At 49.9% G+C, this 26416-nt stretch overlaps 1 protein-coding gene across 1 annotated transcript in view; it reads right to left on the bottom strand.

Moving 5' to 3' along the window:
• The window catches only part of NTSR1 (neurotensin receptor 1), a 63576-nt gene extending 41668 nt beyond the window's left edge, over positions 1–21908 (bottom strand). The window contains exon 1 of the mRNA XM_049817128.1: positions 21185–21908. Within this exon, the coding sequence (XP_049673085.1) occupies positions 21185–21853 (669 nt within the window). The 5' untranslated portion in view covers positions 21854–21908. The remainder of the gene's footprint in view (positions 1–21184) is intronic.
• Between the last annotated feature and the right edge of the window lie 4508 nt (positions 21909–26416).

The raw sequence follows: 26416 nt of genomic DNA, 5'->3' as shown, positions 1-26416 counted from the left end.
CCACCTGCTCTGCTCGCATTCTGGAGCCCGCTTTTCCAACATGCCTCCAGGCTCCTAACATCATACAGAAGGTCAAGATTTCCCCCCAAACGTCAGTGCTTTTGTGAGGCTCAGCATTTGGGTGCAGAGGTTGTGACAAGAAGACACCCTTGTTTTCAAATGTGAACCAACGGTGCCTTCAGAATATTTTGGCCACAAAAAAAAAAAAAAAAAAAAAGAATAAAAATCTAGTATTGCAAGGAAGAAAGTTCATCTGGACTGAAACAAAGGAGGAAGAAACAGTCTGTCTTGATGAGGGGCCCTGAAGAGCCTGGACTGTATTAAGCCTCATCGTTTATACAGAATAAACCTAAGGATCATTATGCTGCCACATCATTTGTGTGCTACTTTAAAAGATCTCATACCATGTTACTTTAGCATTTCCTGGTGACTTATCAACATTTTACAGCTTACTTCAAAATCTTTTCTACATTATAATTTATTGGGGAGTTTCATCTAATTTGCTGCACGTGAGAAATGGGTGGGTGAGAGTGGGACACCTACACCCAGCTGGGTTCAAACCAGTTTTCAGGACTGGGCTGTGCTGTAGCTGAATGGGCAGTCCCTGTAGCTCCGAACATACTCATTCACTGCCCTTTACACTTAGTCCCTTCATCTAACACAAAGTGTTCGTAAATTGTAATAAATGGCAAAACCATGCTGTTCTGTTTGCGGACTCTGTAATCAATGAATGATAGAAGCACAGAGAACCCTCAATTTCCAAGTCATGTGGGTACATTGAATCATGAAATAAAGAGCAGAGAGACCTATTTAAGTGAGGATACAGCAAGTTCATCAAACCAGAGGTGATTATGTCTCATCTTTATGTCAGGAAGCAGCAACGGAGCTTCACTCGAGCGTTTTTTATTCTTTCCTGAGTTACTGATACTCACCAGCAGACCAAAAAAATAAAGGCCACTGGAAGATCGGTGTGCAAACAGGGTTTCTTTCTAGCCAGCTGCTGGAAAAGCACCACTTACCTCTGGCAGATGACTGCCTGGCTCCCAAAGTTCAGGAAATAGCCTCAGTGTAGTTAAACCCCAGCTGACGAACAAAAAAAAAGCAGTCACAAGGAAAGCCACAAGACAAGTCACAAGCCTGTGGTACATGGAAAGAGCGGACTGGTCTGGGCTTGCTCTGCCATGAGTGAGGTGCACCCTCAAGTAAATGCCTGCAACTATCTGGACCAGCTCCCTGGTCTGTAAGGCAGGGAAGGATGTGATATGTGCCCGGAGAATCCATTACTTCTGAGCCAAGGAGCATTTGGAATGGATTCCCCAAAATGTACAAACTGTGCGGCACCGCAGGCGTATGAACGGACCTCAAGCAGAGCAATACCAGTTTTTCCAAGCTGATAATCAATCTTGGCAGTGGGCCTTGAGCGTGCTAATCACTGCACCGGCCACATGCAAAGAACTAGGAGCAGGCCACAGTGCCTAAAATTTCAACACACTTCTAACGGTTAGAGATGGGAAGAGGCACCAACCCAACATTTTGCTGCAATCCTCCTTTCTTAGCATCTCTCCGGCCACAGCCACTTGCCACCCAGCTCAGGGAAGACTTCTTAGGGAATTGTTAAGGTTATTAGAAAAAGCTTATGAATGCTTGGTCATTAGCCTCTCTGATGCTCAACATCATTTGATGACCTCACTGTCCTGCATAGATTAGGCTCTCCTCCCTTTGGCCGAAGGCAAGGCTCACAACAGCCGTGGCACAGAGTCTGGGATTTGTGTCACGCAAAACCCAGCCCTTCTGGCTGCTGAAGATGTGCGGATATTGGTCTGGCGGATATTGGAAGGATATTGGTCTCATCTTGAAAAAAAACTCTGTTGGCCAAAACTCATCAAGGATGGCCAGGAGAAAAGGTAAAAATTAAGAGGATATGTGGGATTCCAAGAGGTCCCGGTGTATCCTCATTCCCTGGCTATGCAAGGCCACACTGAGGTCTGGACAGACTTAGGATCTGCCCAGGGTAGAGCTCAGCACCGGGCAGGAATGACCCCATCCCAGCGGTTGCGGTCTGCGATAGCAGCACACGCCTACCCAGGAAGAGGTCGGCACAGCATGGGCAGCCCTCATTTCTTCTCTCCTTAGCTTCTTCTTCAGCATCCCCTCCCTATTGCTTCTGATTTTTCATCCTTGGCTACACAAGCTCTGTTTTGGGCCTGGACTAAAATATTTGGAGGTGCTACAGTCACAGCTCCAGGGAAGGTCCTTCGGGGGCGCAGGATGCAGGTGGGAGCCTGCGATGCACCCAGGGTAGCCTGACCAGGGACACTTCTCCCCGTGTCCTCTCCCAGATCTCTCCCAATAGCATCAACACACCGTGACATAACACAATGACATAAATAAGCCAGATGACAGTGCTTTCAGGGCTTGCACTCTCCCTCTTCATGCTTGTTGAGCAACTCTTGCCATTTTGATGGATCTTTCTCTGCAGGGAGCATCAAATAATCTTCGTTTTCCATGTATCACCTGGGCTCAGATTAGTCATTCTTGACACGAGCATTTTCCAGCTAACAGATTAAGCTTCTCCTACTGGACGCAAAGTATTTGGACGTTGCCTTGCAAAAATTTAATGAATTGCTTGAAGTTTGCTATGCATTTAGGCTCCTTTACTCCTGCAAGGAAGGGCTGTTGGTACAGCTCGGAAAAGATGGAACAAAAGCTAACTGCAAACTGCTGGTGTTGGTGAGATGCTGCCAGTCCCTCTCCCAAGGTGGAAGATGGAGCTAGATCCAAAACAGGAGAAAATCAACAAATGTGAGCATGGCATTAACACTCGCAGGCTTGCACAGCCACTGGGAATTGCTGGGGCCAAGGGTTTATCTAGCAGCCTTCATGCTTTGAAAAATAATTTCCCCTCCCTCCTTTTGGCCAGAGCAGTGATTGCTGTTTGTTGGTTTAGACAGTGAAAGAGTGCGATTTTTTGGAAGAATGAAAAAAACCCACAACCTGGGAACATTTCCATTTCCCTCAACTCTTGCTTAATTTGCTTTAAGGTTTTATTAAGGATACAGAATTGTTGACAATAAAATTATTTCTCTGTGCTGGGAGAGGTAAAGCAGATTGTTACACAGAGAGAAGAGAGCTGACTGCTCTCATAAATAAGTCAATGTGTTACTCCTGCTAGACTGGAAGCAGAATGACAGCTCTTCCAGATGCTGATGCTCTACTTCTCTGCGACCTTCGGTAAACTTAAGTTTGCTAAAAATACCCTACAAAAGCACACGTGCTTCAGGGCTACAGAAACACTTGGAGCAGGGGAGATTTTAAATTATCATATTCCAGCTCCCCACCTCAAAACCCAGCTGTGCTGAGTATTGCACCTCTGCTCCCATTTAACGTGCCCAGATCTCCATCGATCATCTCCGCCGGGGCTGATTTTGTGTCCACGGAGCGGGGAAGGCTGATGCAGCCTGAGGCTGCCGAGGTTCCCAAGGATGGTGTGGATGTGTGCTTGCTGCACGCCGGCCGTTTCGGGAGCAAATCGTGGCTCCGAGGGGCTGCTGAGCCACGCCGTGTTATTTATGGTGAAGATTAGTTCAGATTATGTTTCTAGCAGGGATGTTTGTTTACACGCTCAGTCTCGCTCTCCTCCCTCCCCTGGCTTGACACACCGAAGAGGCAGGCGCGTGGCAGCGATAAAACATATAATGAAAATTAAAGGCAACGGGAGATGGAAGCCCATTAAATTCCAAAGCAGAGCTTTGCTTTGGGTTGAAGGTTCCCTCGTTCCTCAAAATGCAGCTCATGTGCAGCCAGCAACTACCCCAGCAGCCAGCAAGGGCATGTCACCGTTCCTCCCTGAGATCCGACGGAGGACGCAAATCAAGTGTCATCGAGACCCAGGCTCTTTCTCCCCTTTATTTGCAATTTGGTGGCTGAGATGCATAAGGGAAGAGAAAGCATGAGTATGACAGGGTGATTAATGCTTATCTTTACCCACGCAGAGAGTAAGTTACCAATCAGACACTCTGCCCCTGTCTCCTTATTTAAAATGCAAACTAACATGAATGAAACAATAACGTTTTAATTAGATGGAAATAGAAAAGCTACAGGAGAATGGTGTTGCAGCAGTCTGAAGTTCCTGAGCCACATGTAATTACTTTGATAGATAACACACTAAAGGGAGAGTTAAACAGCACAGTTTCCACAACGCTTTTTGCACCACTCTATCTCTTCTCACTTACAGTGATAGAAACCAGGGACGACCAGGGTGGGAAATGACTTTCCTTCCAGTGCCGCAAGGACAGCCTTCTGGGGAGCAGCCCTAGCCCACGCTCCAACTTTTCCTGCCACGTTACCTGTCTTGCCTTAAAAAAGAAGGAGAAAAAGCCCCACAGCTCCAAACCAGAGGATGCCCACAAAGCGTTATAAATAAGGGGGACAGCACGTAAACCATGATGCATATCTGGGTGTATAGGAACACGGCCTGACATGGAGCCAAAGTGATGAAAAGAGGAGCTGGGTCACATTGCCAGTGTGGCTCATGTCCCTGGCCAGGGAATAGGAAGGAAGAGAGAAAACAGCAGCGGGCACCTATGGCTCGGAGATGGTCACCCTCATCACTGCCCAGGGCTAAGCAATGGAGTTACTGCATGTATGAAGCAGGGGAAAAAAAAAAAAAAAAAAAAAAAGAAGAAGAAGAAAAAAAGAAAAAATAGAGGAAAAAAAAGAAAAAAATAGAGGAAAACCAAAGTAAAGTGATCTATGAAACTTTTCATAAATGTAAGGATGTACTCTAAGTACACAAAATAATGAAAGACTGCCGTAGTCAGCTCTGATGCTAACTTGCACCCTGGTGTGGTCCAGGGATCAATCCCCCTGTAGCCAGTCGCCCCAGGGTCACTGCAGCTGCTAGCCCAAATTTTGGAGAGGCACAGCCCGGACCACACAGCGTATCAAGGCTTTCGAGACGAGGCCTGTTGCCAACACAAAATGTGTCACCGTGAATCATCCGCGCACCAGTTTCAAAGTACAAAACCGTTCCCTGAATCATGGTAAAAGCACAAATGTTCTGCTCTGAAAAAGAAAATTCACTGACTCCTTCTTGAGCCAAAAATAGGGAAAAAGGTTATGTAATTCATTTACTTTGAATAATAAGCATTTCAAAGTTATCTAAACAGTACTAATAACAGGGAAATCTCTGTGTATTTAATCAGTCTGTTTTTGCTATGGGATTGATGCTGGTGCTCCAGGCAAGCTTGTCTCATTCACCTTAAAACAATTTAAACACAAAACTTTACCCAACAGCTGGGCGAGGCTGGCAGGGCAGCAGCCTCGCTTCACATCTATATTACTGCCTTAATCACGAGCTCCTAAAAACCAACCCATTTTTGTTGAATGCTGCGTTGTGAGCAGAAGGAGAAGCTGGAAGCATTTTGTGAGTAAGTCTGGGAACAAGCTGGTTTGTTCGGGGTGACCAATGCACATTCCATCGCTGATTTGCCCCATTTCCAGCCCAATCAGCTTGGCTGGAGCCAGATTTCTGATAAGTTGCAGCTAGAATTATAAATGAAAAAGCCATGCTTATTTTCAGCTGAATTTCTTGTCTCCCTGGATAATAAGTCTGCTTTCCTCAGCAGTCTTTGCAACTCATTCTTTGTGACTGAGCACAAAAGCCCTGTTTTCTATGAGATCGTTTATCTCCAGCAAAGCTTCGATGGAAGAGCAAAGGAATGTTTGAAAACTTTGGCAAAACAACCACTGCCCCAGCCTGGAAAGTAAATTTTCATGGCTTCTTCCTTGATGCGTGCTGGTAAAAACTTTCATCAGGTTCATTCCCAGAAAGGGTGGGGGAATTTCCCCCCGTCAGCCTCCCGGGACACTGGGCACAGCCCTTCACCACTGGTGAAGATGTCTTTGATTGCCAACCCCGTTCCTGGGTGATCCCTAGGAATCTCTCTGTCGATTCACCGCAGGTCCACACTTTACGCTGATAGATATGTCGGCGTAACACACACGCACGATAAAAACAGCCTTGGCAAGCCGATACGGGGGTTGATGCTGGAAGCATCAGGCTCACCCAGCTCCGAGGAAGGAAACCAGCTTCGCCCCGCTGTGACACCAACCCTGCGTTTTGGGACTGGTGTCTGTTTATAAGTGAAAGCAGCCAGGCAGAAAGACCCATTCTCCACCTGAGTGGTTTCTCCACTGCCGAGACACTGACCTGAAAGGCCCCAGACGTGGGCTAGCTCTTGGCAGAAGAGCAGCACCTCTCCTAAGGGGATGCCCGGTCTGAAGAGGAGTAGCCCGTTGGTCGATGCCATGGCTCCGTGTGGCATAGGGCAGGTTTTGCAAACGTGCTTGCGTGAGATTTGTAGAACTAGAAATAGAGGGAAATCTGCTAACTATTAAGGCTTTCCTTTAGTGTAAGGCACTGGGGTGTGGACCAGCCTCCCAGAGGGGAAAGAAGCCCGTTGCTGAAAAGGAATTAATGCCCAGAAGATTTTCAGCTGCGCTTTAATTTTGTATCAACAGTACCCACTGGCCACCAGTCAAAAATAATCTCTACAGCTGGATCGATAAGCATGGCCTTAAAACCAAGCTGCTCTCTGTTGTCATGAGGGTGGCTCAGGAAAAGCGTTAGTGCAAATCCCTACGGAAAATCAGGGATTGCACCCTGCCAGGCACAGCCCCAGCAAAAGCCACCCGTCACAGCCACGCTGGGCCAGCCCCGTAAACCTGGGAAACGGGAAAACTCGTGCAAATCACCCAAACCAGCTCCTTCTCCTGAAAAATCACCTGAAATGGGAGGAGGGGGGAGGTTTGCTGGATTAGAAGGCACAGCTCTGATTTACAGCACCAAAGGAGAGCGGTCCCTGTCTCTTCCGAAAAGAGCCGAATTCAGCTCAGAGGCAGGGGCACCGGCTGAGCGGGGGCGAGCAGATGCAAGGAAGTCAGTCGGTTCGCAGGCGTACGGCTTCTGTGCAAAGCCACAGCTGCGGTTGTAGAGTTTGAGTCAATAGTTGCTTTAATAGAAAACCAGTTTTGTTTTGCAGGCACAAAGGCCTCTTCTATCACTACCCAGCAGGAGGTATATAAAACTGTCATTTCTTGCCCTGTTTTTGCCCTTGTCTCTTTGCTTCTACTTTTTACAGGCTGCCGGTGGGTTTTTTTATTGCTTTAGGGTTTTTTGTTTTAATTGAAACCGAGTAAATTACATTTTTCCCTAAATAATTGATGAGTTTAACAAAGTTTTCCATTACGTCACGGGGAAGAAACCAGCAACCTTCAAGGCAGAAAACAGAAACATTATTTGAACTTGTTTTGTGCAAGAGCAAAGAGACATAAGCTTGCAAAGAGAAGAGGCAGCCCCTGAGTGCCCTTAAAAGCAACCTTTAAGGGGTGGAATTCAGCACAGCACTACACAATATAAAAAAACCTCTAAAGTATGCCCTGCAATTTTCCCTTTCCCAAACACACTTATTTCAAAGGAATGAAGTCACAAGCCAGCTTTATTTCTGGTTGTAACATCACTATATATGTGGCAGTCTTTCCTGAAACATCTCCATTGATAAAAGGCGGGGGGTTGAAGAGGGGAAAGAGAAGCATTCATGAAAGTGGAAGACCTTCTGCATTGTCTCCCCGTGATACAGCCATTCCCTGCAGATCGCATCCCTCTAACCCTTTTTAGAGGAACTCAGGCTAGGCAGGGAGTGACAGGGGTGGGAGACCTCATTTGCTGGAAGAGACAGAGCTGGCAAGCAGGAATGCACCTGGCATCTCATTCTCGAAATAAATAGCTCCTGCCATGCTTCATCTTCCTTCTGTTTTCCTAGAGGACCCCTAGCATTAATACCACTGGTAAACTAGATGCCTATTCTTTCTTACAAAGGAGCAGAGTAGCTCCCTCTGACCCAGCTCAGCCACTCTATCCTAAAGCCTTATCAATGCTTGTAACCTGAAATATTCTTCTTGCTTCCAGCATCTCCTTTAGCCCCCAGCCTTCCCCTAATGCAGTGGGGAGCCACCCTAGAGGGGGGGAATTTAAAGAGCAGGTTGCTAAGGGATTGCACGAAGCTGAAACCTCGGTGAAACGGGGCAAGACCGATAGGACCCGATGGGATTTGGGAGGAGCAGGGAGGGTGCAGGCAGACAGGGTGGGTTTGTGGTTGGGAATTGAGCTTGGGGAGCTCCATACTGGGAGCCACAGCCTCTTTCTGTTTTGTTATTATTACCGCCTCTCTGCCCTGGCCCCTTTTAAAAGCCCGTTTCTTTGGATAACAGTGGTTTTGTTTCCACTGGAAGCACTGCCCTGGGACACGTTGTCAGTGAGACCCTCGTACTCTGGCTTGGTGACCAACCGAGGGAAAATGCATCCATAATGGAGCTCTTGTTGGAAATTCTCTGAGCTTTTTGCTGCTTCAGAGCGTGTTTAGCAGTGAGCTAGAAAGTCTAAGAGGTTTCTACCATCTTCTTTGACTCCCAGAAAAATGGCCATCGTAGCTGCTAGTGCTCTATCTTCAAACAAAACCCCTTTCTTACTAGACACTAAAGGATAAATGATATTTGCTTGGCTCCAGGATGCTCTTGGAAAACAACCAGCAGATCAGGCAGTGGTTCTGGCCATGCTGCTATTGCGTTGACCTGTCTCCAGTTAAAGCTGGGCTGGTTATTCCCTTCCGATACCCCAACGCTGCCTTCAAGCAATAGCTGCCCTTAGGAGGTCTCACCACTGCATGACTCTTAGAGAAAAGGGGGGAGAGCTTTCTCTTCCCCTTTGCTACAGGAGGCTCTCTTAGCGAGCAACAAGTACTCCAGTGACAGCGCCAGTATCTGTACAATGCCACAGGGGATGAGTAGCATCACTCCAGTGATTATTTAGACTGTGAGCTCTTTGGTACAGAGAAAGATGGAATCGTTTATGTTGGAAAAGACCCTTAAGATCGTCAAGTCCAACCATTAACCTAACACTACAAAGTCCACCACTAAACCATGCCCCTAAGTGCTACATCGACACGTCTTCTAAATACCTCCATGCATCATCCTTTAATGTTGTTTGTGCAAGACGGAGTATAGGGGAGCTGGGGGCTCATGGTCCCAATACACACAGCCGCGGCTGTTTAGCTGCAATAGTCAAGGAGCAGGTTAAACCCTGAGTTTTCTGTCTTTCCTTTATGCATCTCAGAACTGTACCTCTACAGCAACCTACAGAGCAGATGCCAAAACAAGTCTCAACACAAGTCGCAGAGCCAACATCCTGCAAAAGGCCCTTTGCATTATTTAGTGTGGTGGAGCCTCAAGCAGAGCTGGAGTGTGAACCTGATCCATGGTGGAAGGCAAAACACAACTGATTCCTGCCCTGGCAACTAAAGGGTTTGACCACATTTCACAATGTGACGTTGGTCACATTTCTCCTCCATGAAAAGGGAGCTTGGGCAGTGACCTGGGCAGGGCATTCCGTTCTCTAGGGGGTGGGAGGATAGAGAAGGACCCCCACAGAAGATCAGACAAAAACCTATTATTAAAGTCCGTGATGAGGTGCTGAGCCCACAGCATTATACCTGACAAATTCATCACATGAAGATACAAAGGAATAAAACAGCTCCAGATAATTGCAGGGCATGAAAATATGTTCAGTGTCATCTTAAACTTAGCGAGATTAATTTTCCTGGCAGCTTGTTTAAATGGAAAGTGGGCTATATAATTAAAAGAAATAAAACCCTCACAGATGGCCTATTGTGTGACCAGCGGAGATTACCTTTCGAGGTTCTTGCCTACCTGAATTTCAGCATTTCCCAGAGGTTTTTATGCCTCCAGCCCTTTCCTTTGGCTGTGGAGCCACAAGCAGTCTTTCAGGCACTGATTTTTTTGCAAAATGGCAGTCTTAGGCACAGATTTCTTGATTCAAGTATTCTTAACACTTGCCTATAAAGCACCAAGCACAAATCAGCACCATATAAACCAGAGTAATAGAAAAGCCAGGCTGTTAATCTTCATAATGTGCCTCTCAGTGGGGATTTCATTTGAATGTTATTTGCATTAAATATGATACTGAGCGCTGGATATGCAGTTATAAATAAATTAAAGGCTATATTTAAGTCAAACACTGTCCCACTGTTGACTGCAGACTGAAGCTTAAGAACTGTTAACAGCAGACCGTATAGATTTTGTCGGCTGCTTGACTTGCTGGAGGAAATGGTAGTGGCAAGTTCCATCATTGGTGCCCTAGGAAACTCATTCTGGGGGGCAATTAACTCCCTTAGTGGGGTTTGTAGTCTCAGCCCAAACTCTAGTAGTGCTGGCTGTATTGTGGACACTTTGGTTTGGGCAGAATATAGGTTTGCTGGAGCAAAATATCTCAAGTGCATCCGAGTTTTCCTTCGATATATAAACATCTCAATTATAGCAACATAGTCAGCCTTGCTCTTCTGGCAATAGGGTAAAAAAGTTTGTGCTAAACTGCACTGAGATGAATTCATCACGTATTTTAGGCAAATAACAGAAAAAACCTTCTCCTGGCCTCAGAGTATATGAAGCGATAGACGGGTTCAACTGCACAAACGTCAAAGAGCTGAAGGTTTTGGTGATGAAAATGAAAATCCCTGGAGTAAACACAAGGTGTTTCAGCAGCAGGGCCGTGACTCCTGCGGCGTAAGCCTTTTGGGGAAGAGCTTTGGGGTTGAGCTCTCCCCCCTGTCCCCGGCACGTCCTGCCAGAGGAGCAGTGAGAGCACGAGCACGGCCGGTGGCATGGGGGCAGAGATTCGGCTCGTGCGACACAAACTACATCTGCTTTCCACCTGAGCCCTCGGCAGTCAGCGGCCCCAAATCCAGGAGGAGATTTTAGGCGATGGGAGTTGGGACTTTGGTCCTGGGAAACGTATACCTATCACCCTGAGAAACGTCGTGCTCCCTGCAAACCTTGCCACAGCAGCACAGCTGCCAGAACTGTGACTTTTATAGAGTCAGACAGTTTGGAAACTATTAAGAAATGGGAATTGTTCTTGCTCCGTGGTGCGGGAGGACATCACCTGATTTGCACCCCGGGCTGGAGGAGGGCAAGGTGGGAACGACCATCGTGAACCGAGTACAGGAGAGAAGGGTTTGAGGTTGTTCTGGTTTGCCTCAGACTTGGTAATAGCCACCAGGAATAGTCACGGTACCTACGGCAGAGAACAGCGCGGCAGCATGGACGTGAAACGTCCCTCCACCCCAGGACACAAATGAGACCACAAATATTTGCAGGAAGGTACACGATCAATGCAATGTCACGCCACATTTCTGTGCCCTCCTGACTGCCCAGCCCACTAATCCATCTGTAACGCCCTGAGCCGCTTTCAGACCCTGCTAGCTCGTTTTTAACCAACCTGTTACAAACCCACAAACCGCCACCCCTTTGCTTTCCCTCTGCCGGTCCCCACGCTCTACTTGTGGATTTTCTTCACAACAACAGCGCAGGCATGAGGCTGTGCCTGTACCTTCTCTTGTACTGCTGAGAACGGGAGCAAAGAGAATTCAAATAGACTTTCAGGGGAGAAAAAAAGCATATCCCAAAGGGGCAATGAACTTAGCGGTTACTTTATTGCTGCTTTTCCCCAGTGTCTTTCCCTGCCGCAGCTCCTCTCTGCCTCTTGGAGCCTCAGGTATTACAGGATTTTTTTCCTGGCATGGCTTGGTCTCCGGGCTGGACCAGGACTGCCAGGCTGGCCATGCGCCCTGCTCCGCTGGGCATGCTGCAATGTGACATGTTGCACTGTGACATGCTTTCTGACCAAACTCCTGCATATTCTTTTGCCCTTCCAAGGGATTTTCCGTCCCACGGCTCTCCTGCTCTGGCCAGGAAGCACCTGCAAGCTGCCAAAGCGGTGTGAAGGACAACGAGCCCGGGGCTGGGTTTGTCCTTTGGGTTAGCGACTGCAGTCTATTAAGTGTTTGGGGCATACACACCACCCCATCATTGTATCTTGAGGTCAAATAGCTATTTATTAGTCTGAACGTATATTTGCCTTCCTCCTACAGTGCTTTGTCACACTTCACACAGTTGGAGTTAAGGAACAAGTAAGTACGACAGTGTCATAAGCCCGTGACTGACAGTCATAAAGAAATTAAATGTGGCCTTTGGGGAGGGAAACTCAGTTCTGTGAGTTTCTCTTTTGAATGAAACGAGTATATTAAAATGTATAAATTGCCACTGTGATGATAAAATGCAAGGTCTTTGCAGGAGGAATCAACAGAGTGATGCAAGCAATGAGCTAAACTTTCCCAGTGGCTGCGTGAGTTGCCATTTTATAAGATGGTTTTGAAAAAAACCCATAGAATAGGAGGGAAAAGCAGGTTAATTTGGTATCGAACATACTCAAATAGTTATGGACTTATTAAACAAGTTCTCCAAGGGAACAAGGTGATATGACAGTCCTACCAAGTACCGAGACCACATTTGTTCGGTTCAGCACTGCAGACCTGCATTGTTCTAGATTATGTTACAATTAATAGAATGTGGCATTGCAACGACTGCAGGCTCCAAAGGTCAGGGAAGTGCTCCAGGCAAAGGGACAGCAGGTATTCTTTGGCCCCAGAGAAACAGTACCTGGACAATTTATGGTATTTTAACGTATGACGGTTCCAAAGACGCCTGGTGTTGTCAGGAGGCAGGGCTTGTTGGCACATCCGAAGTGTCATCTCTGCAGGGGTCATTCAGCAAGAGGGAAGGCATGGAAAGATTAAACCAGGTCCACCCTGAGTCCCCGAAACAAAGGTCCTCAGGCAGCTTCCAGGATCCCAGGAGTCTCTCGATGGGCATACCACCTGCTAAGGGAGTGTTTGCTAATCTCCTTCGTTTCCTCTGCAGGAGGAACAGAGCTCTTGAAGCAAGGTAAACCGTTCGCTTCAAGAATGCAAGTTGGCTCTACCAGCAGTGGCCCAAAGTTTATTCTTTATTATCTAGAGGGAGTAATAATTGGCAGGCATGTACCAGGGCGTATTTGCAAAGAGAGGGGAAAATGTTGCTGAAATCAGGCTTAATGCCCAGTCCTGTCTGGGCTGCCTGTTCCTCTTTTATATATTTAGGAATTTGCTTGGCAAAGAGACACCTGGAAGGTTTTATAAAGGGAGATTTACTGCACAGGGTTCAGTGTCTGGGGAGACGTAAATCCGTAGGCTGGTGTAAATCATGGAAGGAGTTGTCGGGCAGGGAGACTGCTCTCAGGGGCTGCTCTGCTGGAGCCGCCAACACGGCCACGAGCAACGCCACCAAACCCCCGGCACGTCCTCCGGCTTAGCTGTCACTCCGGTGCCGCTCTGATTTACTGATACTGAATATGCTTTTCGCTATGTGCGTGGCTTTATAGTTTAGAAGTACTCCCAACTTTTTTATGAGCACTTCGCATAAAAGAGATGCTTTTTTCCGCCCTTTCAGATACCGAAGTCTTTGTGAAAGTTTACATTTTTTCCTTTTTCTTTTTTTTTTTCATTTCCACTAGGAAAATCTCATCTCTCCGATTTCTGTCTTCAACTGACAATTGTCTCTAGTCCCTGAGAACTTGAAAACTTCAAAGAAACCTCAGTGAACTTTCTCTCAAAAAACCCTGTTCAGTTAAAAAGACCTTGTTCATTCTATTATTTTTTATTCCATAGGAGACAAAAAGCCCCCATGAAGCCGTGCCCGACAGTGCACTCACAGCACTGAGAATTATTGAAGTGAAAAAGCCATGGGAGATGAGAAACAAATCTCACATGCTCAAACCACCTGCGGGTGACCAGCTCCACCAGCCTGCCAGATCCATCTTCTCCGAAGGATGAGGATGAGAGCAGCGTTCCCTGGCGAGGTACAGCCCTGTCCCACGGCATCCTCTGTCCTGGCAGGAGCAGGGGTGATGACAAGTTTCTGATGCCCCAGGGAGGGAGGAGGAGGATGGATCTTCACACCCAGCTGCACCAGGAAGGCACGTGGGGATAGGGATATCAAATTGTCTCACTCCTATTTCCCTCCCATACATGGAAAACTTAACAACCGAATGCAGGAAAATATTGGGAATGAACCGGCAGCTCAGAAATTTCTGCTACCCAGTCAGGGTTAGTACTCCATCATCACCACCTTTTCTAAACCAGCCCCAAGCACTTGTTTCCTGAATAACTCATCAGCTCAACTGATTTATCATCAGCTTTTTCTTTTTAATCCCACACGTAAAACGCTTTGAAATTGGATAGAAGAAATGGCATCCATGGGAGGCAAAACGTGGGGGCTGATGTTATTGGAGCATGATGAGTTAGCTGGCCCTCTCCCTGAGAGCTTCATTTAAGGGAAAAAACCCCAAACCTTTCCAAAAGATCACACCTTTACACAAAATTACGGAACAGAGCTATTCAGCCCAGCCTGGGCAGGGGATGGCACGAGAGCTTGGTGCCCGCAGCCAGGCAGGGAAGCAGCGCGTTGCCCCGTGCCCGTGTCTCGCCCAGGTCCCTGTCCATGGCAGGGCTCATGCAAGTGCGGTTCTTCTGTCCCTCGTCCTCCAAGGCACGTCCTACCACCCTCTGGGCTGCAGCCTTGCAGGATTCACTTTTAATTCACTGCTGAGGAGCAGCCCCTGTGCTCGGTGCCATCTGCACCCTGGGAAGCGAGGTGGAAGCGATGCCCAGCCGTGCTCGAGAAGCTCCACGCTCCCTCCGCCATGGGGAGAGGAGCTGCCGGACCACCAGCTATCGTGATGCCAGACCAGCATTAATTATGATGCAAAGTGCTCTTGGCTTGAATTTCAAAGGGGTCTGGAACTAGCAAGGGCACTTGCCATTTTGTAAGGGAATTTTTAAAATATCAACTCAAATTCCATAATAAAGGCAGCAAAATTTATCACTCAGAGAAAGGCAGCTCTTCATGACACCAGGAGACGGGCTTGGCCAGGTCCCCTGCTCAGATGTATCCTTCAGAGGGTGATGGGGACCAGCAGCTGAGACTGGACTGGTCTCAGATGGTCACACCAGGGAAGCGACTGCAGGGTGCTTCTGTGTGTGCAGAAGCAGGGAAAAGGCTGGGAAAGCTCAGAATTTATAATCAGCTTTTCTCTACCATGCCAGACTGAAGGTGCTGACACCTGTGAGAGGGACGTGGGGTTTGGAGATACGGAGAAGATGGGCATTGGAAGCATCTCTAGCTTCACACGGATCGAGTGGCTTATACCGGAGAGCAATCAGACAGATTGGGAATGTAATAACCCAGCTCCATCTGCTTAATGCAAGGGAAAGGAGGGATGACAGCACTGGGGCTGTTGGGTTTGGCATCTAACGTTATCTACTTTAGGGCTAGATGGCCACAACGCTCAGACTTTCCCACCTTGTCCACCCTGGACCCCACCACGCTCCCCAGCCTCTCCAGATACCTTTGCTCACCCGCTGTCCCATGCCCCTTGGCAAGGAGTAATTGCACAGTAGGAAAAACACGAGGGTGACACAGTCAAAGCCCAAAAGCCACTCTGTCCCCCACCCAGACCCCCGCGTGTCCCGCGGTGGGATGCTGCCCATCACGCGCGCCTCGGGCAGGACACAGAAGCGTTTCTAAACGTCGGGAAGCAAAAGTGCCATCTGTGAGTCTCAAGCAGATGCTGCACAGAGACGATAGTAAAAGCCTTTTAAGGGAGAGGAGGGGTGAAATAGGGAGGAGACAATTAAATAGCTGTTTTAAATGATCTGGAAGAAGATTAAAGGCAGCTGCAGGTTTTTTGTTTGTTTGTTTGTTTGTTTGTTTTTCTCTGGGAAGAGGAACCACTAGATTACCTTTGCCTCTTCTGCCTTTACAAACTGCTATTAAGAGGAAAACCTAAGAGCTAAATTGATCGGCCACATTTCCTCGTTCTTTTATTATCCCTCCAGCTGACATCTCAGGAAGGGGGAGGGAAAAAGAATCAACTGAATTAAAATCAATTGGGGGGAAAAAAGAGAAGAAATTATGTAAGAACTGGCAAAACACAGCAGGCCAAGTGGTTATGTAAAGCAATGAACACAAGAGCTTATTTAATTTAGATCTAGCCGCAAGATGGACCACAGTGTAAACGGGCTGGGATTAGGCAGGCTGGGCTGTCGTGAGTATGCTGAATTAAAGCCCTGGGTTCCCTGTGTAGTCCATGGAAAAAAGGCAGTTTTTTAGGGATGCTCACGCCACTGACGGGCACCTCCACTGGGGTGGGTGTCTCTCCATCGCTGTGGGGACGGATCCAGGCACATTTAAACACCAACACCTTCATTTTCTCATCCACCCAAGGGGCTGGCAGCACCGTGACCTGACGGAACAACTTTTGTGGGACACAGTCCTGCCACAAAGGTGCTGAGTTGTTGTGCCGCCGGCGGGGTTGGCAGCACCCAGGCGTGGGCTTCTCTGGTGGGCAGAGATCTTGTGTGTGTAGCCAAAATAGTTTTATCAGCCAGGCCCAGCGGGTGGGATTATCACCGTATGGAGCAGTAGTGAGTGATTTAAAACAGTACTATTATTAAAAGCCATAGTAGGAATTTGGCTGTGACCTAAGGAAAAGAAACCAACTTCAATTCCTCTAGTCAACATCAGTATAAATGCAGGATTCCTGAACTGAAGCCATTGACTAATCCTGGATATGATTTGCCAGCAAACCTGGAGAGAATTCAGCCATTTGGTTTTACGGGTTGGTATTTTCACGTACTACGGAGAGATGCTTGTCATGTTTATTTTCTGCCGTCGTGGCAGAAAGCACATCGCACCACCCTGCCGAGGTGCTCCTCACCGGAGAAAAGTGGAAGAGAGTGTTTGCAACATCGTGCGTAGAATTAATAACTTTGCGGGCCTCTTGGACAAACGGGAATTGAATAGATGTCCTCGGAAGAGTGTGTAGAGAGTGTGGTATTGGATGCAGAGCGGCCAGGCTGTACCTTGCATCCCCCAGCTCCAGTACCTGGTCCCTCATTCCTGTCCCCTTCAGAGCTGAAGCTATTAGGCACATTCCGTCAGAGTCATTGCAAGAAGAAACGTAGGAAGAAATAAAGCAGAAGACCTCCTTGGGCAAGCGGTTGTTTCATGGGCAGAGTTATTTACTCTACAAATCATCTGAACTACGAGCAGACTTCATAAAACATAATAAACAAGGGATCTGGAGGGATAGGCGAGCTGCAGCCACGCAAGGGTGGGCTGATGCGGAACCCAACGGCAGCAAAACAGCTGTCCGCCCGCATCCGTGAGGAGATCCAGAGAACTTCCCAGTGTGCTTCCCAAGAAGTTGCCCCATCAAATGAGCAACTTGGAGCTGATGGAGCTGTGACAGCTTATGGAGGCGCAGGGCCTGCTGCCATGTGTTTTAATAAATGGGTTCACACCAGCTGTCCGCGCAAATAAAACATTAGCATGTGTCAGACACTATCTACCCAGGCACTTGCCATAGCTTAGGGGACATTTTGCAGCAGAGCCATCCAAGCGCAGACTGTGCCATGCCAACGGGAAAACACGTTTTTCTCTCTCCCGTGAATGATGGGGTGGCAGAGAGCTGCCCACACCCACGCTCCCCTCGCACACGTGAGATTTTAGATTGAAGGGTTGCCTGACTCTGTGTGCTGGGACTGATGGTCAGGACGGTAGGTATTTCTTTCAACTTCCCCACTTTCTCCTGGTCCACCAAGGACCTCTCCAGAAAAGAGGTAGGAAGGTAAGAAAGTAAGAAGCGATAAAGGAAAAGCGATTTGCACAACCACCTGGCCATTAAAATTCAGGCTTTTTTGAAAAACAGGGCTGGGAGCGTATGATGCTAACGGCACGCGGGGCTGCACGTGGTGAGATGGGACGGTCAGCAGGGTCCCGTTTTTGGGGGAGCTGGCCCCAGAGCCAACAGCAAGGCTGTGAAGTAGCCAGACCCACAGGTCCCGACCCGCAAGTGAACAGTGGAAACACCTCATTCTGCCTCGGCGCTCTCTTATCTGTTGCTGCCACACTGAGTAGCTTTTAAAACCTCCTCCAGCTGAAGTGGCATGAAAACATGAATTTACTTGTATGGGGATGGGTTTAAGAGGTGCTTAATTTATGTGGAAAAAACCCGAAAATTGGCTGCAGTGTGTTTTAGAGGATGTCTGCCAGTTGAAGTGTTAACTAGACCTAAATAACGTGGCTATAATGGACTTATTCCTGCTACCAGATCCCATGCCGATGCCAATATTCAAACCAGATGTCCCTGACTGACAGAAGTAACAGGCAAGCTTGGCAACGAAGAATATATAATAAACCAGATTCACAGGCTGACTTAAGCGGCTGCAAGGATAGCGATAAACAAAGTTAGGAAAGAGCACCGTTCTAAAGAATTAAGTGTCAGAGGCCACCCAGAGCTTACGTCTCGATGGCACGAGGAGAGATGTGCAGTGCCCGGCCGTACGGATGGTGGTGACACACAGTGACACCCCGCAGAACATCTCACTTACTGCTGTTTGCGCTCATCCCTCTGTGCTGCACGGAGCAATCCGTAATTACTAGAAGAATACCAGTAATTACTTCTTACAGTTGTTGCGGAGCTTAAGTGGTGCCAGTTAAGTAACAGGAGCGAGAATCAAATACGCGGAGTGTTGTTTCAATAGTTACTTTTTTTTTCTTGGCGTGAGGGAACCTGGTTGTTCCCACACAGTCTAGTTTCACTCAGGAGCGCCAGCTGAAACTTAAATATTCCAAGCAAATACAGAGGAACTTTTCCAAAATGAGAGACGTTAAGTTAATACCTCAAATATTCATCCCGGGAAGCTTGTTCCAGCCCAGGGAAGAGCGTTGTCATGCAACGATCCCGGCAGAACCGTAGCTCACACTGGGCTCTGAGTCTATAAATGGTTACAATTGCTCTGTTCTGGGACTGGCTTTCAATCAGTCAACAAATAAAACCTCTTGGAAAACTAATGGCTTCCAAAAAAACATCCCAATTTGCTTAGACAGTTTGCCAAACAGGAAGAGGAGTGAAATATGTTGAGTGATTTATTACAAGTTATTTGCCAGTTTGAGCAAGTGCATCGTTGCTTTGCTTAGTTTAAAGACAGAAAATGAACGCAAAGAGATGCAAAGACTTGCTCTAAAGCAGCTTGAATCCGCTGTGAAAGACCAGGGCTCCAGTTTTCCAACCAGCAAGACCTCTGCACGTCACTCTCCACATTACCACTGCCCTTTCTTTCGCAGGTCTTCCATTATTTGTCTTTTTTTAAACCTCTGCACAGCTTATGACATGAGAATGCCTGCTCACACACTGTGCAACGGTTCCCATTAATGCACTTCAAACTTGACTCGCAGCTGCTTTGCTTATTTGCTCTGGAGCTTTCCCCGGTCCAGGGCCCTGCCTCACGGTTTCTGCTGCTTCCCTGTGCTCAGAGGAATGGAGCGAAGCCACTAAAAAACCTTCCTATCTTAGCAAATCTACTGTTGTAGCCAGATCCCCTGAGAAGGAACAGAATGGTAGGGTTGTGTTGGTTTGGGGTTTTTTTTCCCCAACAGCTGTCTCATTCTTTTTACTTTTAAATTAATTCGCAAGCGAAATACAAAGAATAAATGAGGAAAAGCCCACAGGTGAACTTCACATACGGCATATTCACGCCTGCCTACTCCTTACTTGGCTAACGGGATAAGGTATAGCCTGAATAATAGCAAGACTGTAAAATATGTTGAGAATTGTTTAAACTGTAATCTCCAAAGACATGGCTAGGAAATAATCCTCTGGTTTTAGCCCTATCATGGTAACAATGAGCATCAATTTAATCCTAAGAGGAAGATGACTGGAAATAATTGTTCTCAAATCAGATGGCTCGCTTCTCCTTAGAGAATTTGGCTTAAGTACACTGGGCTGCCACTGACAACATTTACAAAGCACCTGCAGGAGAAATACAGCCCCCACCATCTCAAGATGAAAGTTAGGTATCAAGACGAAATGCAGAGGGAACCCAGGGCTTCGGGGGGGGCTGGATTTTGGTTTACTGGAGCAGTAGAGAGGGAAACTTGGAGAGACATGTCTAAACATCTACAGGCCCCGGGCTTAAATCTAACTGCATGTACCCTCGTCCGCTTTTAGTGGGAGAAATGGTTCCGATTTGTTTCCATTTAAGTTCCCTCCCTTTAACTGCAGGGAACACCTCAAAGGCTTTAGTACGCATGCAGTTTGACGTTCTAATTGGTTGCTGATTAAACCCACCTGAAATTCATGTTCAAAATAAAAGATTGAGAAGCTATCACACGCGAGCCTGGCAGCAAAGGGACTGTGGAGATTGGTGTCTTGCTCTTTCTGTCGCGCCTTCCATGTCACTTACATTTTTCAAGCCTAATGCTCCAGTAAACAAATGCCTCAACCCCTCAGAGCACCGGAGCGCAGCAAGTGTTGATGCTGAAATCCTTTCCACGCATGGGCGTGTTAGGGTAAGCCGTGTGTGGAGCCCAGCAAAGCATTTCAGAAGTCAGGAGGGGTCTGCTAGTTAAACCAGCTATGGATTTTTCCCAAACCAGCAAAAATACCAGCCTCCGGCTTTGAAGATGCAGTTCCTTTTTGGATGCCTATGCTACACCTCGTTCCCCAAACTTTCTGAAATTAGGAACTGTCCCTACACAGAGGAGATGGGCTCTGGATCAATCCAAGGAACTGGGAGAGGGAGAGAGATGCTTTTCTTTCCCTCGATCTTGCTGGCCGCTTTCCAGCAGTAGGAAAGGAGACGCAGAAGATGCAGAGAAAGGGGGGAGATTTGTGGGTTTTCGGGTGACAAACTGCCACATTTGGGGAGGACCCGAGCATCCCTGGTCCGAGACGGCGGCCGCACACCAGAGCGGGGTCCGGCTGCCCCGGGGTCTGCGGCACATGGGGGTTCCCGGTCCGGGACAGCGTGGGCTCCGGGCACCGGTCGCACTGGGAGAGGAGCTCCGGGGGGGGGAGCTGCACGGATTTATCCCGGTGCAGGGTCTCAGCCTGTGGGGCTGGAAGTGTTGCGGGATGGGGGGACAGCGAGAGGAGCAGAGACACCCCACTCCCCCCTCTCCCCCCAAAAATGTTGCCTGCCCGCACCCCGGTCCTGTCCGTTCCGTCAGGGCTGCCCGGGACACCCCACTTCCCCAGGTGGACCCCCATGCCAGGCTCCCCCCCCTGCCCCGTCCGTCTCCGCAAAGTTTGGCCATCCAAGCCCAGGGAAGGAGGGGGAGCCTACCCGGCCCTGGCTGCTTGGGGAGCCCCGGCCACCGGGATTCTCACCTGGATAACCGTCTTCAGCGTGGAGGCATCCACGATGGTGGTACAGATGAGGGAATCGGGATCGCGGTCTTTGCCGTAGATCTCCCCCATGGTGAAGATCATGGGGATGGCGAGGAGGAAGGAGGCGATCCAGATGCAGCTGATGAACTTCTTGGTGCGGCTGCGGGACATGATGCTCTTGGCTTTGAAGGGGTGGCAGATGGCCATGTAGCGCTCCACGCTGAGGCTGGCGATGTTGAGCGCCGTGGCGTAGGTGCAGGCGTCCCGGAGGAAATAGTAGCCCTTACAGACGACCCCCCCGAAAGCCCAGGGGTGGTGGACCCAGATGAAGTTGTAGAGCTCGATGGGCATGCAGAGGAGGAAGATGAGGAGGTCGGAGAAGGCGAGGCTGGCCAGGTGGTAGTGCACGGTGCTCTGCAGGTTCTGCAGCGACTTCTTGCGCACCAACGTGTACGCCGTGATGGAGTTCCCCACGGTGCCCACCAAGAAGAGAGCCAGGTAGATGACGGTCACCATCACTTTGGAGTAGATGTCGGTGTTGACGTCCAGGTCCTCCTCGTCGGGTCCTTTGGGGAGCAGGTCCGAGCGGTTGGAGGCGTTGGCGTAACCGCCGGGATGCGGCCGGGGGGGGCCGCCCGGTAAAACCGGGGCCGTGCCGTTCAGGTGCATCCCCGGCACCGGAGCGATCCCACCGGGTCCTCCCGGACCCGGCTCCACTCCCGGACCCGCCGCTTTTCCCACTCCCCCCCCCCCCCACTCCCCCGACCCACCGCCCCGCGGCGTGGAAACTTGGCTCGTTTTAATGCGGCGGGGAGGAGGCGCCTGCCGCTCCCGGGTTGCCGTGCGTGTGCGTGTGAGACGGAAAAACACACACCCAGACACACAGACACACGCAGACACACAGACACACACCCCACACACCCCACACACCCCCCCCGCCGGAGCAGCCTTGGCTGTCAGCAGCCCGCAGCTCCGGCTCCCTCCTCCCTGCAGTTCCCCCGGCTCCCAGATGTGTCCTGGTAGGGGCAGGAATCTCCCTGAACACTCACACCCACTCCCACCCACCCACCCACCCACAGACACCCACCCCCTGCCCGCCTCGTACAGCCCAGAGAGGGAGGGAGCAGGTCCCGGGCTGGGCTGCAAAGCCCCTCCCCGTTGGGGACCCCCCCCACCCCCCCTCCTTCTCCATCCCTTCTAAAAAGTCAGACACAGAGGCACGGCTGGAAGCTGAGGGTTGGTAGGGGGGGGGGTCCGAGCACGACCACCCCCCCCCACACACACCTCCCTTCCCCCGGGGAGGGATGCTCCATCCCCCTTGGACACATTCCCCCCGGGAGAGGAGAGGTACCCAGGGATGCTCCATCCCCCTTGGACACATTCCCCCCGGGAGAGGAGAGGTACCCAGGGATGCTCCATCCCCCTTGGACACATTCCCCCCGGGAGAGGAGAGGTACCCAGGGATGCTCCATCCCCCTTGGACACATTCCCCCCGGGAGAGGAGAGGTACCCAGGGATGCTCCATCCCCCTTGGACACATTCCCCCCGGGAGAGGAGAGGTACCCAGGGATGCTCCATCCCCCTTGGACACATTCCCCCCGGGAGAGGAGAGGTACCCAGGGATGCTCCATCCCCCTTGGACACATTCTCCCGGGGAGAGGAGAGGTACCCAGGGATGCTCCATCCCCCTTGGACACATTCCCCCCGGGAGAGGAGAGGTACCCAGGGATGCTCCATCCCCCTTGGACACGTTCCCCCCAGGAGAGGAGAGGTACCCAGGGATGCTCCATCCCCCTTGGACACATTCCCCCGGGGAGAGGAGAGGTACCCAGGGATGCTCCATCCCCCTTGGACACATTCCCCCCGGGAGAGGAGAGGTACCCAGGGATGCTCCATCCCCCTTGGACACATTCCCCCCGGGAGAGGAGAGGTACCCAGGGATGCTCCATCCCCCTTGGACACATTCCTCTGGGGAGAGGAGAGGTACCCAGGGATGCTCCATCCCCCTTGGACACATTCCCCCCAGGAGAGGAGAGGTACCCAGGGATGCTCCATCCCCCTTGGGCACATTCCCCCGGGGTGAGGAGAGGTACCCAGGGATGCTCCATCCCCCTTGGGCACATTCCCCCGGGGAGAGGAGAGGTACCCAGGGATGCTCCATCCCCCTTGGACACATTCCCCCTGGGAGAGGAGAGGTACCCAGGGATGCTCCATCCCCCTTGGACACATTCCCCCCGGGGAGAGGAGAGGTACCCAGGGATGCTCCATCCCCCTTGGACACATTCCCCCGGGGAGAGGAGAGGTACCCAGGGATGCTCCATCCCCCTTGGACACATTCCCCCCGGGAGAGGAGAGGTACCCAGGGATGCTCCATCCCCCTTGGACACATTCTCCCGGGGAGAGGAGAGGTACCCAGGGATGCTCCATCCCCCTTGGACACATTCCCCCCGGGAGAGGAGAGGTACCCAGGGATGCTCCATCCCCCTTGGACACATTCCCCCCAGGGAGAGGAGAGGTACCCAGGGATGCTCCATCCCCCTTGGACACATTCCCCCGGGGAGAGGAGAGGTACCCAGGGATGCTCCATCCCCCTTGGACACATTCCCCCCGGGAGAGGAGAGGTACCCAGGGATGCTCCATCCCCCTTGGACACATTCCCCCCGGGGAGAGGAGAGGTACCCAGGGATGCTCCATCCTCCTTGGACACATTCCCCCCGGGGAGAGGAGAGGTACCCAGGGATGCTCCATCCCCCTTGGACACATTCCCCCGGGGTGAGGAGAGGTACCCAGGGATGCTCCATCCCCCTTGGGCACATTCCCCCGGGGTGAGGAGAGGTACCCAGGGATGCTCCATCCCCCTTGGACACATTCCCCCGGGGAGAGGAGAGGTACCCAGGGATGCTCCATCCCCCTTGGACACATTCCCCCCGGGAGAGGAGAGGTACCCAGGGATGCTCCATCCCCCTTGGACACATTCCCCCCGGGAGAGGAGAGGTACCCAGGGATGCTCCATCCCCCTTGGACACATTCCCCCCGGGGAGAGGAGAGGTACCCAGGGATGCTCCATCCCCCTTGGACACATTCCCCCGGGGAGAGGAGAGGTACCCAGGGATGCTCCATCCCCCTTGGACAGCCACATGTCCCGCTAGGCTCCAAATACCCACCCATCTGCTGCTGCTGCTGGGAGAAATGCATTTAAAAGAGGGGAAAAACCCACCCCAAAATATCTACCTCTGCCCCGATCTGGCTGGGGCACCCTCAGCACCGTGGCACAGCAGCGACGGCAACGAGCTGCTTTGCTTTGGTCCCCATCAGTGACTTTTTCCCTTTTATCCCCGTATCCTTAGATTTGGGGGGGTCCTCTCTGAGCTGCCCTGTTGCAGGGGCTGCAGGGGTGCCACGGTGGTGTTGAAGGTGACAAGGGGATCCCCAGCAGGATAGGGCCCCCCGTGGATGAGCGGTCTGTGGTGGGGTTACCCTTTCAGGCTCGGGGCACCAAGTCAACCAGCTGCCCTGTAAAACTAGTGAGCTGTTTGTCCACTTAGTTGTCTTCATGATAAAATACTTTACAAATGCATAGAGGACACCTCGAAAAATCCCCTTTGGGGAATCACTGATTTATCCAAAGAAGACAGACATAATTTGTCCCTTTTGTTCATTAGCACATGTTGGGTACCTGGTTCCCAACAGCCAGCGGGTTTGTATTCACCGAGGTCCTGCAGTCTGCTTATCTGTTTGATGCAAGAAGATGTCTAATCCTGCAGTCAATCAAATGACCTCTGCATGCAAATAGTGAACTTTCTACAGCCATCTACCAAGAGTCAATATTTCCCCAAACTTTCCTCCTCTTAAATCCATCTGATAGGATCACCATGGAAGACTAACCAAAATCAGATTTATTTAGTCATATTATTCATACAAAATTGGAGAGGAATGTTTTCCGGCACTCATCCCACACTAGTTTAAAGAATGACTAATAATCTTTTAACACCAATGTTCCTCTCATTTAAAAGCTTCTGTAATCAAATTTCTATTAGCCGAGAGGAGTTTGTCAGGGTCGGTGTTCCCAGCTGGTCTCACCCATTGCTCCTGGTCCTTGGATGAGTTCTTGGGCTGGATCAAGAATATTTATCCCAAAGAAGGAAAATGGAACAGGAGATAAGTGGTGGGTTGTACTGGTGTCTGAAGGAGAGTGGCAGCTGGGATGCAAACCTTTTCCTGGGTGCTCGGTGTCCCTATTCCTCAGCCTCCAAGTTGTGGGAAGCTTATGGCCCCGTGGTCCAAGCACGAACCCATGCTCCTGGATTAAAGCACTTTTCCCACAGTGGCAGCAAGTGAGTTCCTCTGGGATCTTTGTCTGTAATGAAGAGTTATTGTCCCTTCCTGGTCCTGTAACTTCATTTTGGCCTTGTGGAAAGCAATTGCTATCCCCACAAGCAAGATACCCATCTGCTGGTCTAATTTTACAGTGTGGATGTGCACGTTTATATCAATAGCTGTCTCTAGAAACGCTCTGCGCTGGATTCTGTTGCCTCATGTTTCTGCACACAGGCAATGCACAAGCACGGCTGCTAACAAGGGGAATTTTGCGTCTCTCTGCTCTGTCCCAGCAGCTGTTCCCGAGTGCTCCGTGTGCTGCCTCCTCCACTTTCCATCCATGCCAAGTACTGGCAGGGAATATCAAGAGATATAGTTAAAACATAATTCTAATTACACAACGAAATATCAGGTACCTGGAATCAATGTGGCTGTTGATTTACAAGCAACGCTTTAACAGATTGGTGCAGTTTGTACCAGCCAAATCTCTCCTTTTGTAAAAGTGTATTAGAAGGGTACCCACTGCCCAACAAACGGGCCGGGTGCTCCATCAGTAAAGGCCTCAGCAGCATATTTCTGTGAGCCAATTAATTTAATAAAGTCCATTAATTCCTTGGCGTGTGAAGCATTCTCACTGTCACGGGCAGATAGCTCTGCTCTCTTCCATTTCTCTTAGACCTGGGTTTGAGCATCTTCTGGGATGCAGCCTTGTCATTCCCCATGCAGAAGTGCGGGTCACTTCTTATAAAGGAGAAAGTAAAAGAAAGTCTTGCCTCTCTCCATAAGGAAAGGGGTTAACCTCTCTCCTCTCTTTTTTTAAAAAGCTTTTTGTCCAGGCAGGTTCTACCTTCCATCCTCACATCACTTTTACAGAGCTGGACACCTACTGCTGGTCCACGCCTGGCCCCTGCCAGC

The sequence above is a fragment of the Accipiter gentilis genome, chromosome 14 (genome assembly GCF_929443795.1).
Source record: "Accipiter gentilis chromosome 14, bAccGen1.1, whole genome shotgun sequence".
Taxonomy (NCBI): Eukaryota; Metazoa; Chordata; class Aves; order Accipitriformes; family Accipitridae; genus Astur; species Astur gentilis.
Note: the sequence above shows the minus strand (reverse complement) of the source record. Positions and strands in the feature narration are given on the sequence as shown.